Genomic DNA, 15521 nt, shown 5'->3' with positions numbered 1-15521 from the left:
AGAAGTCTTCAACCCAGAAGAGGTGTTCACCCAACCATACTGGCACCCTGACAGATTTAAGACTTCAGATTTAAAACCTCTATAGCTATGAGAAGAAATTCCTCTTGTTTTTAAGCTACCCAATCCATGCTATTTTGTTATAGCAGCCTGAACAGACAAAGACATGCACAAAAGACCTCACCAAAGAAGATATATAGCTGGCAAACAAGCATATGAAAAGATGCTCCACCTCATATATCATCAGAGAAATGCATATTAAAATAATAATGAGATATTACTACACACCTATTAGAACAGCCAAAATCCAGAGCACTGACACCATCAAATGTTGGTGAGGATGTAAAGCAATAGAAACTCTCATTCACTACTGGTGGGAATGCAAAATGGTACAATCACTTTGGAAGACATCTTAGAGACGTCTTACAAAACTAAACATATTCTAACCATACAATCCAGAAATCATATGCCTTGGTACTTACCCAAAGGAATTGAAAACATGTCTATACAAAAACCTGTATGCTATGTTTACAGCAGCTCTATTCATATTTGCCAAAACTTGGAAGTAACCAAGATGTTCTTCAATAGGTAAAGGGATAAATACTAGGCACATTCAGACAATGAAATATTATTCAGTGCTAAAAAGCAATGAGATACCAAGCTATGAAAAGACAGGGAGAAACTTAAATGCTTTTTACTAAGTGACAGAATCCAGTTTGAAAAGCCTACATACTATAGGACTCCAACTATATGACATTCTGTAAAAGGTAAAACTATGGAGACAGAAAAAGATAAGGGGTTACAGAGGTTTGCGGGTAGGAGACGAATAGGTGGAGCATAGAGGATTTTTAGAGCTATAAAACTACTCTGTATGACACTGTAATGGTAGATTCAAGTCATTATACATTTGTCCAAACCCCAAACTGTACACTAAGAGTGAACCCTAATGTAAACCATGGATGTGGGTGGTAATGATGTGTCAATGCAGGCTCATCAATTGTAAGAAATGTACCATTTTGATGGGGGATGCTGATAATGGGGGAGGTTATGCATATGTGTGGGCAGGGAGTTTATGGGAAATCTCTGAACCTTCCTCTCCATTTTGCTGTGAACCTAAAATTGCTCAAAAAACAAAGTCGACTGGGACTTCCCTGGTGGTGCAGTGGATAAGACTCTGAGCTCCCAATGCAGAGGGCCCGGGTTTGATCCCTGGTCAGGGAACTAGATTCCACATGCATGCCACAACTGAGAGTTCCCATGCCGCAACTAAGGCACTGGCGAGCCACAACTAAGGAGTCTGTGAGCTGCAATTAAAGAGCCTGTGAGCCGCAACTAAGGAGCCCGTCTGCCACAACTAAGACCCAGCGCAACCAAATAAATTAATTAAAAAAAATAATACGAGCTTCCCTGGTGGCGCAGTGGTTGAGAGTCCGCCTGCCGACGCAGGGGACACGGGTTCGTGCCCTGGTCTGGGAGGATCCCACATGCCGCGGAGCGGCTGGGCCCGTGAGCCATGGCCGCTGAGCCTGTGCGTCTGGAGCCTATGCTCCACAACGGGAGAGGCCACAACAGTGAGAGGCCCGTGTACAGCAAAAAAAAAAAAATAATAATAATAATAATAAAAGTAAAAAACAAAGTCAATTAATAGAAAAAAATACAAGAACATAGGTGTGCACTAAAGAGAAGCTAAGGCACTGAACATAAATCCCATTTAAAGGGCAAAATAGGGCTGTAATGAAGGTCATATTGCAAAAATCTTTGATTAAAAAAAGTCAAGTTACAAACATTAAATGCTGGAGAGGGTGTGGAGAAAAGGGAACCCTCCTGTACTGTTGGTGGGAATGTAAATTGATACAGCCACTATGGAGAACAGTATGAAGGTTCCTTAAAAAACTAAAAATAGAACTACCATATGACCCAGAAATCCCACTACTGGGCATATACCAGAGAAAACCATAATTCAAAAAGATACATGCATCCCAATGTTCAATGCAGCACTATTTACAACAGCCAGGACATGGAAGCAACCTAAATGTCCATCAACAGAGGAATGGATAAAGAAGATGTGGTATATATATACCATGGAATACTACTCAGCCATAAAAAGGAACGAAATTGTGTCATTTGCAGAGATGTGGATAGACCGAGAGACCGTCATACAGAGTAAGTCAGAAAGAGAATAAATATCATATATTAATGCATATATGTGGAATCTAGAAAAAAATGGTATAGATGATCTTATTTGCAAAGCAGAAATAGAGACACAGACGTAGAGAACAAACATATGGACACCAAGCGGGGAGAAGGGGTGGGATGATTTGGGAGACTGGGATTGATATACATACACTACTATGTATAAAACAGATAACTAATGAGAACCTATGTACAGGGAACTCTACTCAGTGCTCTGTGGTGACCTAAATGGGAAGGAAATCCAAAAGAGAGGGGATATATGTATATATATAGCTGATTCACTTTGCTGTGCAGCAGAAAGAACACAATATTGTACAGCAACTATACTCCAATAAAAATTAATTTAAAAAAGTCAAGCTAAATGGATAGATGGAACCAGAAGCCATTTGAGTTATGACATTTAAAGGCTACCAATCAAAAATATCAGTTGCAAGTATTCTTCTATATAATTAAACATCACAGCATCAATCATATAACTACTGCCTAGATAATCCATTCATCTTTTGTTCAGTCGCAAGCATACTAGGCACTGCAGGGAATGATTTGTTGCCAATCCTCTCCTTAGCTATGGGAGGCACTGCTAACTGATCAAGGCATTCTTTCCCATTAAACATCTAAGTACCACACATCAGGAGGTGTACATCCCTGCTCTAGAGATTTCCCTGCAGTTCAGGAATTCCCCCAAGACCAATAATAAAAAAATTAGAAGAAAAAGACAAGATAAGGCAATAGGCAGTAAGTTCCTTGACAGTAAAAATTTGATCTATTTTTTCTTCTTCCTTAGTCCTTCAGCCAATCGAGGTGTGTCCTTTCCCAATCATCCAAATTATCCTGTTTACCCTCCTTCTTCCCACTCACGAAAACTCTAGTCACAGAAGCTACTTTGGTTTGGTGTTACTCAAAGAAAACAAATGACACTGCTTGGATGGTGACTAGCCTTGACTACTCCAGGGGGTATTTATAACTCCCATTAAGAGCTTTTTTAGCATACTAAATAATATGCTAACGTTTACAACAGAGTGTTTTATTGCCTGTTGACTACTTCCTCCCACTTCCATTTGTAGTTCTCTCACTCTTCCTATCCCACTTCCCCGCCCAAGTCTTCCTGGCTAAAATTATCAAGGTTCAGTACCATGCAGCTGTCTGGTATTTGGTCTTACACCAGGATCTGAGTATCACTGTAAGGAAAAAAAAATATGTGTAGACAAAGTGATTCTCAACTGGATTCTTATACTAACTAAATGGCTAACCTGCAAATGCATGGCATATTCCATCATTCAACAAATTCCTTCAAAAATAAAATTCTGAAGTATTATATGTATGGATTATGTTGGGTATGTTAAGTAATACAAAGAATAGGTTCCTATTTTTAAGGACATTACAATTTAGTAGGAGGAAAGCACGTGTTCCAAGATATTTATAAATAATAATCCTCATAAGAATGATATAGCTACTACCACCATCCCACGTTACAGATAAAAAGACCGAGTACTGAAAGACTGACTAATGTGCCGAAAGTCACACAGCTAGTAAGTGGTAAAGCCAGGAATCACTGCCAGCCAGCATCGCTCATAAGAACTACACTCCTGCATCATATAATTCATGAGAGAGAGATGAGCTGCTCCAGAAACTTAGAGAAGAAAGAAAAACTTCTGGCTGAGCCAATGAAGAAAAGCTTCAGATTCAGCTGGGCCTATAAAGATCAATATAATTTGTATATAAAGACATTGGAGGCTAATCCTATGGATTTTACTCTGAGGTTTTACTCCACAAACCTCTCTCCCTTTTTTCTCTTTCCTTTCAGTAAACTACCATGCTTAAACTTAGCCCATCTCTTAAACAAACAAACACACAAAACAACCCTGTCCTTGAGCCATACAATCCCTCCCCCTTTCATCATCAGACTTCTTTAAAGAAGTCTGCACTCATCATTTCCAATTCCGTATCTCCTATTCAGTCCTCAACCCTCTGCCTCCTGGAATCTGTATGCATTACTCTACTGAAATGGCTCTTGCTAAGATCACCAATTACCACAGGACTGCTAAATCTAAAGGATATTTTTCAGGATTTTTTTTTTCCTTTTTAAAGTACAGGAAAAAGAATTAGAATGAAAGGAGAGTTTGAAAGAGTAAGAAAATAGGAATAAACCATACAGCAAGGCCTTGGTGAGAGGAGAACAGAAACGGTAACACAGAGGTACTACATTAGCAACGAGGAGGCAGAGAAATGAGAAAGCATATGAAGAAAATAATGTTGAAGGAGCTTCTGGTGGATGCCCTCAATCATTTCAGTTAAGTAGTAGGTTATATCTACTAGGAGTTGGGGGTGGGGTTCAAAGTTTAAGGAGAGGAGAAAAGGTCTGAATGTATCATAGTCATTAAGAAACAAAGAATAAACATGTGAGGACACTGTTGAGACTAGACAGAATGAACTGGAACAGGGCCACAGGAATGCAAAGAGTGCAGGCTTTGGTGCCAGACAAATCTGCATTTAAATCCCAAATCTAGATATATAAGCTAAGTGTTCTTGAGAGAGTCACTAAACCTCTCTAAGCCTCAGTTTCACCACCCATAAAATGGGTAACGGTACTTCCTCAGGGATGTTGTGAGGACTGAATTAAATGAGACAGCATATCGAAAGTGCTAATGATCTTATTTGAGAACTTTACCCAATAATCTTCAGCAACAGAAAAGAAGGATGACTGAAGCCTAGAAGGTGGACATAATAGAAGTTAAGGGAGAAAGAATCTGGGATCGTTTGAGAGGATGATATTACAACTGCTGACAGTGGAACTCAAGAAAACAAATTTAATGAGGGTCTGCCAACCTAGAAGAATAGAGCTGAGGTAGAGACAGGAGGTCAAAACGAGGTCACAAAGCACATTCAGGAGTGACAGATGCAGATGAGATAGAGGTTGTGGTCAGAGACGGGAAGCTCTTATTTCAAGATCTTGTTGGCAGAATGGTTCCAAATAAGAATGAGGTCCAAGCATGGCTGAATCAAGGGGTAATAAAAATGTAAACATTATTCTAAATCATGAATACAATTTAAGTAGTTTTATGAGAAATCTCCAGCAATACAACTTGATATTTTTTGAGAAAAACACTAAGAATTAAAAGAAAATTAAACCTCTAATGAAGGGGAAAATTAGCATATATTGATTGCTTATTATATGGTAAGTGAATTTTTTTTTTAAATTGTGGTAAAATATACATTACATAAAATTGACCATTTAAACCATTTTTAGCTACAGTTCAGTGGTATCAAGTACATTCACACTGATGTGCAACTATCACCATCTCCAGGACTTTTTCATCTTCCCATACTTTCTGCTACATGGTTATTATTTCATTTAATCTTCACGTAACTAACAACTTTATTTTTATAGATGAGGAAACTGAAGCTCTGAGGGGTTAACTGAGTTCCTAAGATCACTACACATATCGAGTAGTAAATCTAGGATTTGAATTTAGGTCTTTCAAAGTCTAAGTTCTCTCTTTCTAACATGATGCCTCTAATTAAAGCCAGAAAAAGGAACCCCAAAAGTTGCGAGGATACCATCTTTACTTATCCCCTCCCAAAAGAATTCAATATACTTTACTATTTTCCTCTCCTTTGTTTCAGTTCTCTGACTTCACATAAAGAAAACTATGCTGAACATTGTTTCTAGATGCTTTATGAGTGACTTTAATACTCTGATTCCCAATCTGTAAAAGGGAAAATGGTACCTGACACTAAGATAAACCAAAACTGAATTTAATGAGGTACTGGACAAAAGGTTCAATATAAAATTCAGTTTGTTTTTGCTATGAGCTGTTTTAGAAACAAGGCACCAAGTTACATTGCTCTTTCTTTTCTATCCTTTTTTAGATGAAATTCAAAAGCTTTTTCTTTGTTAAAACTACCATTTCTCATCAATGTTAAGTATCTTCCATTCCTTTCAAAGTTTACGTTGTCCTGAGACATTTAATTCAGATAAGCTCAATTTAAAAAATAACTATCTTAGTTAAAGAATATCTTCAAGCTCTTCTTTATAAGCATTTTCACATTATTTTCACTAAAGTACAAATTAGATGATTAACTGTAACTTTAGCAAAGTACATCTAAAACTAGAAATAGCACACCAGAAGACCTTGGTGTGTGTGTATCACTTAGAATATGTGTATTATATATAAACCAACAGAAGCAGCAGGCTACAATTCCCCCCTGTGGTGGGAATTTTTCAAATACAATATGAAACATGTTAAAACCTGTTTCAGAAAGTTTTTATTCTGTCTACCAAGCAACACTATTCAGGAAGAGGTTATAGAAGTTGTTCTGCAGAGGTTTTTGGCTTCCGCACCTCTAAGATTATACTGTTTATTGCTAAGAAGCATGTGTGAAAATCCCCTACTCTGGGCCACATGATGGCGCTTTTAGCTCTGTCAGCATTAACCATTCACCCCAATTTCATCTTTTAAATCAAAATTTGAATCTAAACATTTGCCCTTCCTTCTCAGCTTTAACTCCTGATTTTTTAATGTTACAATTCAAGAAATTTCCCTCCTTCAACAACGTCAGAGCCTACAGTCAACCAAACAGGATTTATAAATGTAACTATATGACTACCTAAACAAGCATACCGTCTCAGAGGAACAAAACTGTATGTGGTCTGTTTCTGGCCACCAAGTGGGTGAAAAATTTCTAACTCACAACATGAGAAGCATCATACTGCGTCATGGTCAATGTTTTGTCTCTGACAGAGCATCAGGAGACATTTTGTGTAAAGCATTGCTGTTATTCATGACACTAAAGATATACTCCAGATATTTTTACCTTAATAACGAAAATGAAGACCCTTTTTGACTCCAAAGCCTCAACAGAAGTATGGAGCTAGAATTCATGAATTTGTCTAACTTTTTCTTAAATTGATTTATAGGTTTTTACCAATGAGGCAGTGAGTTTATTATGGTACAAAATAGTATCTTATAGTAAATTTTACTATAGTTTTTAGTATTTAGAATCTGGTGAATAAATTTATATTAGCTTTCACAATAATGTAAGAAAAAACAAATTGAGTCAAATTGTCAAATTGAATATTCTGTTTCCAAATGGTATGTAAGACCATGGTGTCCCTAAAGATGTAAACTTCAAGTTGTTCTGGACATACTATAAAATATAAAATATTCTTGGTTGGGCTTCCCTGGTGGCGTAGTGGTTGAGAGTCCACCTGCTGATGCAGGGCACACGGGTTCGTGCCCCAGTCTGGGAAGATCCCACATGCCGCGGAGCGGCTGGGCCCGTGAGCCATGGCCGCTGAGCCTGCGCGTCCGGAGCCTGTGCTCCGCAGGGGGAGAGGCCACAACAGTGAGAGGCCCGCGTGCCGCAAAAAAAAAAAAAAAAAAAAAATTCTTGGTTTTTCTTCATAATTTAAAAACTTTAATTCAATCCTTTATCAGACTTTATCTTTTACAGACTGAAGAGTTCAAATTTATTTAGTCAGTAATTTGTATTCTAATACTGTATTCTGTACCCTTAAATGAGACAGACTTCTCTACAAGGTAGTATAAATTTCCCTAGGCTTATACTGATCATTTTAATTTTCATCATTTTTATCAATGAGACATTTCCTTATCTAGAAAACTTTCACTATAGCAGCACTGACTGACTTAGAATTGTAAAACATTAGAACTAAAGGGAACTAAGGTTAAATGCAACTTTCTACTTACAAATGAGGAAAATAAGATTCAGTGCTGGTAACAGACTTTCTTACACTAAAACAACTAAAAATCTAAGCTAGATCCAACAAAACAGTGCTCTTAAAACTACAGATCGGGGGCTTCCCTGGTGGCACAGTGGTTAAGAATCCGCCTGCCAATGCAGGGGACGTGGGTTCTATCCCTGGTCTGGGAATATCCCACATGCCGCGGAGCAGCTAAGCCCAAGCGCCACAACTACTGAGCCTGCACTCTAGAGCCTGCGAGCCACAACTACTGAGCCTGCGTGCCACAACCACTGAAGCTGGTGCGCCTAGAGCTCGTGCTCCACAGTAAGAAGCCTGCACACTGCAATGAAGAGCATCCCCCACTCGCCACAACTAGAGAAAGCCCACGTGCAGCAAAGAAGACCAAATGCAGCCAAACATAAAATAAATAAAATAAATTTACACAAACAAACAAACACTACAGATCAGGACCAACCAATTAAGGGGGTTGCTACCAGCATTTCAAAAAAGCAACAGAGTAGAAAATATCAGAGCCTTTTCATGTAGTGAGGATAAAAACTGTTTCCTAAAACTTTTGCTTCAGTTCTATGTATGTGGTGGATAATGTAAAATGCATTTATTACAGTGGTCAAAAATTTTGGAAATCATTCATGGATACAGAGAACAAACAAATGTCGATGAAATAGGTGAAGGGTAGATTAAGAGGTACAAACCTCCAGTTATAAAATAAAGAAGCCATAGAGATGTAAAGTATAGCATGAGGAACATGTTCAATAATATTGTAATAACTTTGTATGGACACAGATGGTTAACAGACTTATTGTGGTGATCATTCCATAACATATGAAAATGTCAAATCACCATGTAGTATACCTGAAATTAATATAATACTATATGTCAACTATATTTCAATTAAAGAAAGATTTTGCAAGTCATTACAATAAAATAACTAATTCTATGAGTGAATTTTAAAATTTATTCTTATTTTTAAATTATAATAAAAATAGTAATATTAATAAAATTATAACTTAATATTATGATGGTGATATAGCTTATTATTTATTACAACTCACTCTAAGCTAATAAAAATATCTCTGCATTAAATACTTAATGCTGCCATCTAAAAAAAAGCCATTTTTCCCCTTTAAAAGAAGATAGGTTACGAATGTTATACCCCATACTATATGTGAACAGACTTTCTTTAAAATACCACATTTCTGTAGAGCTTATATGTACAATAGCTAGACAAGCTTTTTAAACGAATACTGAATTCCAGAATTCTGATCATTAGCACACATAAAAATATCAAACATTCTCTGTGAAAACACAGTGACCTCTAGTGGATTAGATAAACTGACATAATCCTTGCCCCTAAGAATTTAGAAATTAAGGTTAACACTGACGCATCCAGATATGAAAAATACTGAGATGGTTATTATATACAGACAAGTATTATACATAAATAAGGGCTATAGTTACACTATGTACAATGTGACAATTGTATATTTATAGATTACTCACTGGTTACTTCCAATCAAGAGGAATATGATGAAAGAATCCTAGCCTTGTTCAGAATCTATCACTAGCTTAAGAAATACACTTAGTCTTTCTGAGCTTGTTTGATAATAAGGTTGGATTAAATTTTCTCTAAGGACCCTTTCAGTTCTTTCATTATGATCCTCTCTTTAATTCATCTTATACACCAATGCCAAACTAAATTCTATTCAAAAACACTTGATATCTCCCCAGGACTTGAAGATATACCAAACTTAGCTTGGCTCCTTGATACGTATCATTATTTTCTATTTTTTGCCCAAACATATCCCTTATTTCAAGTGAGCTAATGTTCTCACTATCTACTTCCAATACCAGCCTATTCCTATGAGTTTATTTTCTCACTTCTGCTTACAGTTTTTCATTATGCAATGCTTTATCCTCACTAACTTACATTACAGGTTCCCATTAGAATAAGTACAAACTTGTTTCACTCATGTGTATTTGTTTTGTCATCCCAATGAGATTTAAATTTAAACTCACAGGTTGGTTTTTACACATGTGTAGCCTGCTGGGTAGTAAGAGCATGCTATACATTTTAAATGTAAATTAAATTGATTAGTTTAGGGAAACCAAGGTTATTTTCGTCTTTCTTTTTTAAGTGAGGTAAGAAAGGGCATATAGATATGGTAGAAATTCAAGAACTACAAATATAAAATGACAGAGCTTCATGCTTTGGGAAAAAGTGGGCATTCTTAAGAGAGCATGGTAAGATTTTGAGAAAAGGTTAGAGGGAAGAACTGTTTTAAATTAGCTGAAGGAAGTATCAATAACTATATCTGAAGAAAACAGAGATGACAGCAAAGGTGCTTTGATAAATGGTTTTGAAGCAGATATGAGTATGGGCTAAATGAGAGAGCTAACTTCAAGAAGTAGAGATCTCTGGAAGCAAAGTTAAGAACAACTCAAGGAAACACCAGTCTTAACACTGGGAAATGGAATATGTCACTGTCATTAGGACTGAGGAGATAATGGGCAGCGCTGGTTAAAGAAATGTTAAGGAAAGAGAAAAAGTGATAGTTAGAAAGGTGCTCTTAGCTTCCCAGTCACTTTGGACAATGCTACAATCTTTTATCCTCCAAACAAGAAAGTTGGATAGGCTGCTAGAGAAATGATGAGCAATTTAGTCTCCATTACGTTGAATTCAATTAACAAAGGCCATACTGTAGTATATTTTACATATTCTGAACCACACAAAATTGGAGCAGCAGGCAAAGGTGTCTGCAAAGGTACTGCCATCAGTAAAATTAATGCTAGTTGAACATACAGTAGTGTCACGTTACTTGTGTATCAAATAAGACTTTAAGTTTATTTAGCATAGATCCTATTTTACCCCAAATAACCCTGCCTTGTGTTGTTACAATATTCTCTATCAAACATGAATTACTTGAGACTTTATCTCATTAATTTAAGCCTTTGTTTGGAATTTCTAGACAATACAGTTCAGTTACATAAGAATAATTTTTGTTACTTTTTTAATATTATGTAATTTTCCCCTCAGTAATAAATTCTCTTTCAAATTCAGCAACTAATAAAATGTTATAAATGTTTAAACATTTCTCACAAGGCAAAATCCCAGGAATGTCTATAAACTTTTTTGCTAAAAATGACTCTTTAAATTGGCTTTCTTTAAATTTATATTGTACCGATTTTTAATACAGATTAAATAAATTAGTAACCTGAACTTTTTAACATTAGTATATAGTTTCTTAACAACAAAGTGAGTTCAGTTGGATCCCAAAATCCAGTACCTTCTGAAAAAATTTATAATTCTTATCCCAGGATTATATTAACAGAATTAATAGAAATAACTATCACAATAGGAAGCAAAGTTCAGATTTTGTGCTTAAAGCTAAAACAGCAAACACATAACATTTGTATGTATTAATTTTCTGATTTTAAGTGTAAAATCCTCAAAAGCTCTGCTTGAAATATAACCATTTCCCCACAATTAAAATGTGTACAGTAAATGCATTCCAAAGAAAACTATACCTACTTTTTGCATATTTCAAAAAATAGAAAGAAATTATTAGAATTTATGAACAAATGTATACATAATGATTTAAATTACCTTTCTTCTTCTCGAACCCACACTGGAGTTTTAGGAATTTGTGCTTCAAAAAATTTCGATGCTTTATAACAAAAATTGCTGCAAAAACACTGAAAAGAACATTTTAAAACTAGCAAATTATTTTTTTCTTATTGTGAAATACAACTTATGTACAGAAGAGAATATAAAACATAAATATGTAGTTCACAGAAAAAAACGAAAACCCATGAATCTACCACCCAAGGTAAGAAGTAAGATTTAGTACCTCTGAAGGCTTCTATGTATCCCTCCCCAATGGTATCACTCTCCACACTCTCCAGAGGTAACCACTATTATAAATTTTGTGTTATTCATTCTTTTGCTTTCTTTTAGTGTTGCTACTTACATACATATCCTATAAAATATATCATTCGGTTTTGCCTATTTTTAAACTCTGTCTAAATGGAATCATATTGTCATGTATTCTTGTATTCTTCTGTTCCACATTATGTTTTTTAGACTCATTTGTGTAGCTATAGCTTATTCATTTACACTGTGTATTATATTCCATTGCCTAAGTATACTGCCTTTTAGTTACTATTTACGGACAGTTGAGTTGTTTGTAATTTTTTGTTATCATTACAATGTTACTATGAACCTTCTTTTAATAACAATTTTTTAAATTAAAAAATTGTGGTATAATACACAAAATTTACCATCTTAAGCATTTTTAAGTATATAGTTCAGTGGCATTAAGTACCTTCTTACTGTTTTGCAACCATCACCAACATCTAGCTCCAGAACTCTTTTCATCTTGCAAAACTGAAACTCCACACCCATTAAACCATAAGTCCCCATTTCCACCTCCTCTGACAAAAACCATTCTACTTTCTGTCTCTATAAATTTGACTACTCTAATTACCTCATATAAGTAGAACCATATAATACTTTTCTTTTTGTGCTGGCTTATCTCACTTAGGATAACGTCTTCAAAGTACAGTCAGTTGTAGCTTGTGTCAGAATTTCCTTCCTTTTTAAGGTCAAATAATTATTCCATTCTATGTATGTACCATATTTTGTTTATCCTACTAGGAACATTTATACACATATATACTTGTGCACATGGGCAAGGATTTATACCAAAGAATAGAAAGAATGGTCACAAAGAATGCGCAAATTTGACTTTGCCAAACAGTTGCTCAAAAAGGTTGTACCAATTTTTATTTGACTTGCAGTATACAGAGTTACTAATGCTGTCAGGTTTTTATAATTTTGCTAATTTGGGGACTGTAAAAATGTAACTCAATGTGTTTTCATTTGCTATTTTCCTGATTACCGATAAGGCTGAGCATCTTTTCATATATTCATTAGCCATTCAAGTTCCTTCCGTAAAATTTTTTTAATTAAGTCTTTGTCTTTTTCTTATAGATGACATACTCTGGTTAGGAATCTATGGTCAGTTACATGTGAGAAATATAACTCCTTCTGATTTGTAGCTTATCTTTTCACTCTCTTTTTAAAGAAACTTCTAATGAGCATATGTTTTCTATTTTAATGTAAAAAAATGTATCAATTTTTCCTCTATGGTCTATAGTTTTCTATCTTATTTAAGAAATTCTCTCTAGTCCAAGTTTATAAAGATATTCTCTCATACTGTCTTTGAAAAGGTATCTCTTTTACATTTAGGTCCTTAACCTACCTAAAATTGATCTTTGTATGTACACTGAAATAGGTGTCAGTTTTCATTATTTCCATATGGATAACTAATCATGCCAGTACAATTTATTAAAAAAAAAATCCATCCTTTCTCCACTGATCTAAAATACTCCTGATGTCATATGTCCAGTGTCCACATAAGCAGTGAGTCTGTTTCTGGCTCTCTACTCTGTCCTATGATTCACTCGCCTGAATTTGTGCCAATATGCATTTTTAATTTTTAAAAGTTCACATATTAAGTAAAGTGTAAGCAAAGAGGTTTTTTTTAAACATCTTGAATGAAATATTTATAAATGAAAAACTTTTAACATGGCTATTTTCTAAAAGGCAAGATTTTAAACAGATATTTTTAGAATTCCATTTAGTATAATATTAAAAATTAACTGCCACATTGAAAATAGCCTTTAAACTTACCTTTCTTTCAGTAATATCATAGACTTTATTGGTTTTGGTAGAAATTTTATATTTCTGTTTTGGTACCTAAAGAAAAGAACATATAGCTTACAAAAGAATTCAAATAACAAACATGAACTTTACAGTTAACAAGAGTAAGTCATGTACATATCATATCTTTGGCTAACCCACATCATTAGTTCATGACCTGTTTCATTTATTGTTCTTTCTACACAGTATTTTGCTAAATATAAAAATAAAAAGTCTACATGTTAAAAAAAAGTAGTTACTTACAATTCCTAGCTTCTTCCGACATAAGGGATAGCCACAGAGTTTGATAATAGAACGCTCATCCACGACATCACTATAATGAGCAGGTGTGATGAACTTCCCCTATAAAGAAATGAGAGGGGCATTTCCCCCGCCAGATTATTGGAAAAGTTTATTTATCAGCTCTTTAAGCTTTACCGATCTCATCTGAAAACACAGGGATCATAACAGTACCTATCTCATAGGTTTGATGTTAGAATCAGAAGAGAAAATAAAGGAAAAGTACTCAAAAAGCGCTTCTTGACACATACTGAGTACTCAGAAAATGTTAGCTATTATTAAAAAAAAAAAAACCCACAAAGCCCAAAAAATTTCTGCCATGGTAGACTGTGCATCCCTGTAGATTATACAATTCATGAAAGGAGGAAGAAGTGATGCTACAGTGACTGCTATATCAAAGGAAAATATTGATAGTATATTTTATTTTAAAAAAGTATTACTTGGGACTTCCCTGGTGGCACAGTGGTTAAGAATCTGCCTGCCAATGCAGGGGACACCAGTTCGAGCCCTGGCCCAGGAAGATTCCACATGTCACGGAGCAACTAAGCCCACGAGCCACAACTACTGAAGCCCGTGCGCCTAGAGCCCGTGCTCCACAACAAGAGAAGCCAGCGCACCATAACGAAGAGCAGCCCCCCATTCGCTGCAACTAGAGAAAGCCCGTGTGCAGCAACAAAGACCCAACACAGCCAAAAACAATTAAATAATAATAAAAAAGTATTACTCAAAAATAAACCAAATAAAATAATAGGATATAATTTTACCTATTTCTTAAAGCACAATCTCAAAAACAAAGTATACTAAAGGTGTCATTGTGACTCCTGAACAAATTTTTGTGCAAAATCTTCTATCTTCTGAAAAGAACAGTGAGGTGATAGTTATAAGCTAATGCCAGATATTTTCCTTTGACGTTTTCATGTTCAAATAATCTCAGTTCTTGAGACAAACCATTTCTGGTCTGTCTTTGTCTTTAAAGTCATCAAGTATGGAGATTCTGATGCAGTTACCTATATGAATTTAAATATTGTCATATTTATATTCCTCTTGTTTAGGAAAATCTCTAAGCCACACTAAGAATTATTTCTGCAATAAAATTTCTGAGCTTTAATTTTCCATTTCTTTTTTCTCTTAAGGATTATGAGGATATAACAGACATTTCCATTCAAGTTTTTAATGCAATAAGCCATTAAAGAAAACAAAAAAAGTTTTTTAATGCAGATGATAATTCTCTTATGTGTTAAACTATAAATGGTCTATATTTCAGGTTTTTAAAATATCAAAATTAATGAAATTACATTAACAAAAATAACGATCTTCCATTACTAAAATAGGATAACATACAGAATATGAAAAGTGACATGGGGATCAGCAGTGCAAAGCAATGAAAATCGGTTGAGATTAGCAGACTGGTTAAAAGAACTAGCACGAAGGGGTAAAACATGCATAATATATTAATTTATTATATATAATAATTATATATTAATATATTAATTAATATATAATATATAATTAATATTAATAAAATATTAATATATAATTATATTATATATAATATAATATATTATTATATATTATAATATATATTATATTATATATAATTATATA

General features: G+C 34.8%; 1 protein-coding gene across 3 annotated transcripts in view; it reads right to left on the bottom strand.

Moving 5' to 3' along the window:
• Nucleotides 1–15521, bottom strand: part of RPAP2 (RNA polymerase II associated protein 2) — an 84349-nt gene that overhangs the window by 60128 nt on the left and 8700 nt on the right. For all 3 annotated transcript variants that reach the window (XM_079904362.1, XM_079904363.1, XM_079904364.1), the window contains exons 4-6: nt 13881–13979; nt 13608–13673; nt 11520–11608 (exon numbers count right to left, since the gene is read on the bottom strand). In XM_079904362.1, the coding sequence (XP_079760488.1) occupies nt 11520–11608; nt 13608–13673; nt 13881–13979 (254 nt within the window). The remainder of the gene's footprint in view (nt 1–11519; nt 11609–13607; nt 13674–13880; nt 13980–15521) is intronic.

This window comes from Stenella coeruleoalba, assembly GCF_951394435.1.
Source record: "Stenella coeruleoalba genome assembly, chromosome: 1".
NCBI lineage: Eukaryota > Metazoa > Chordata > Mammalia > Artiodactyla > Delphinidae > Stenella > Stenella coeruleoalba.
Note: the sequence above shows the minus strand (reverse complement) of the source record. Positions and strands in the feature narration are given on the sequence as shown.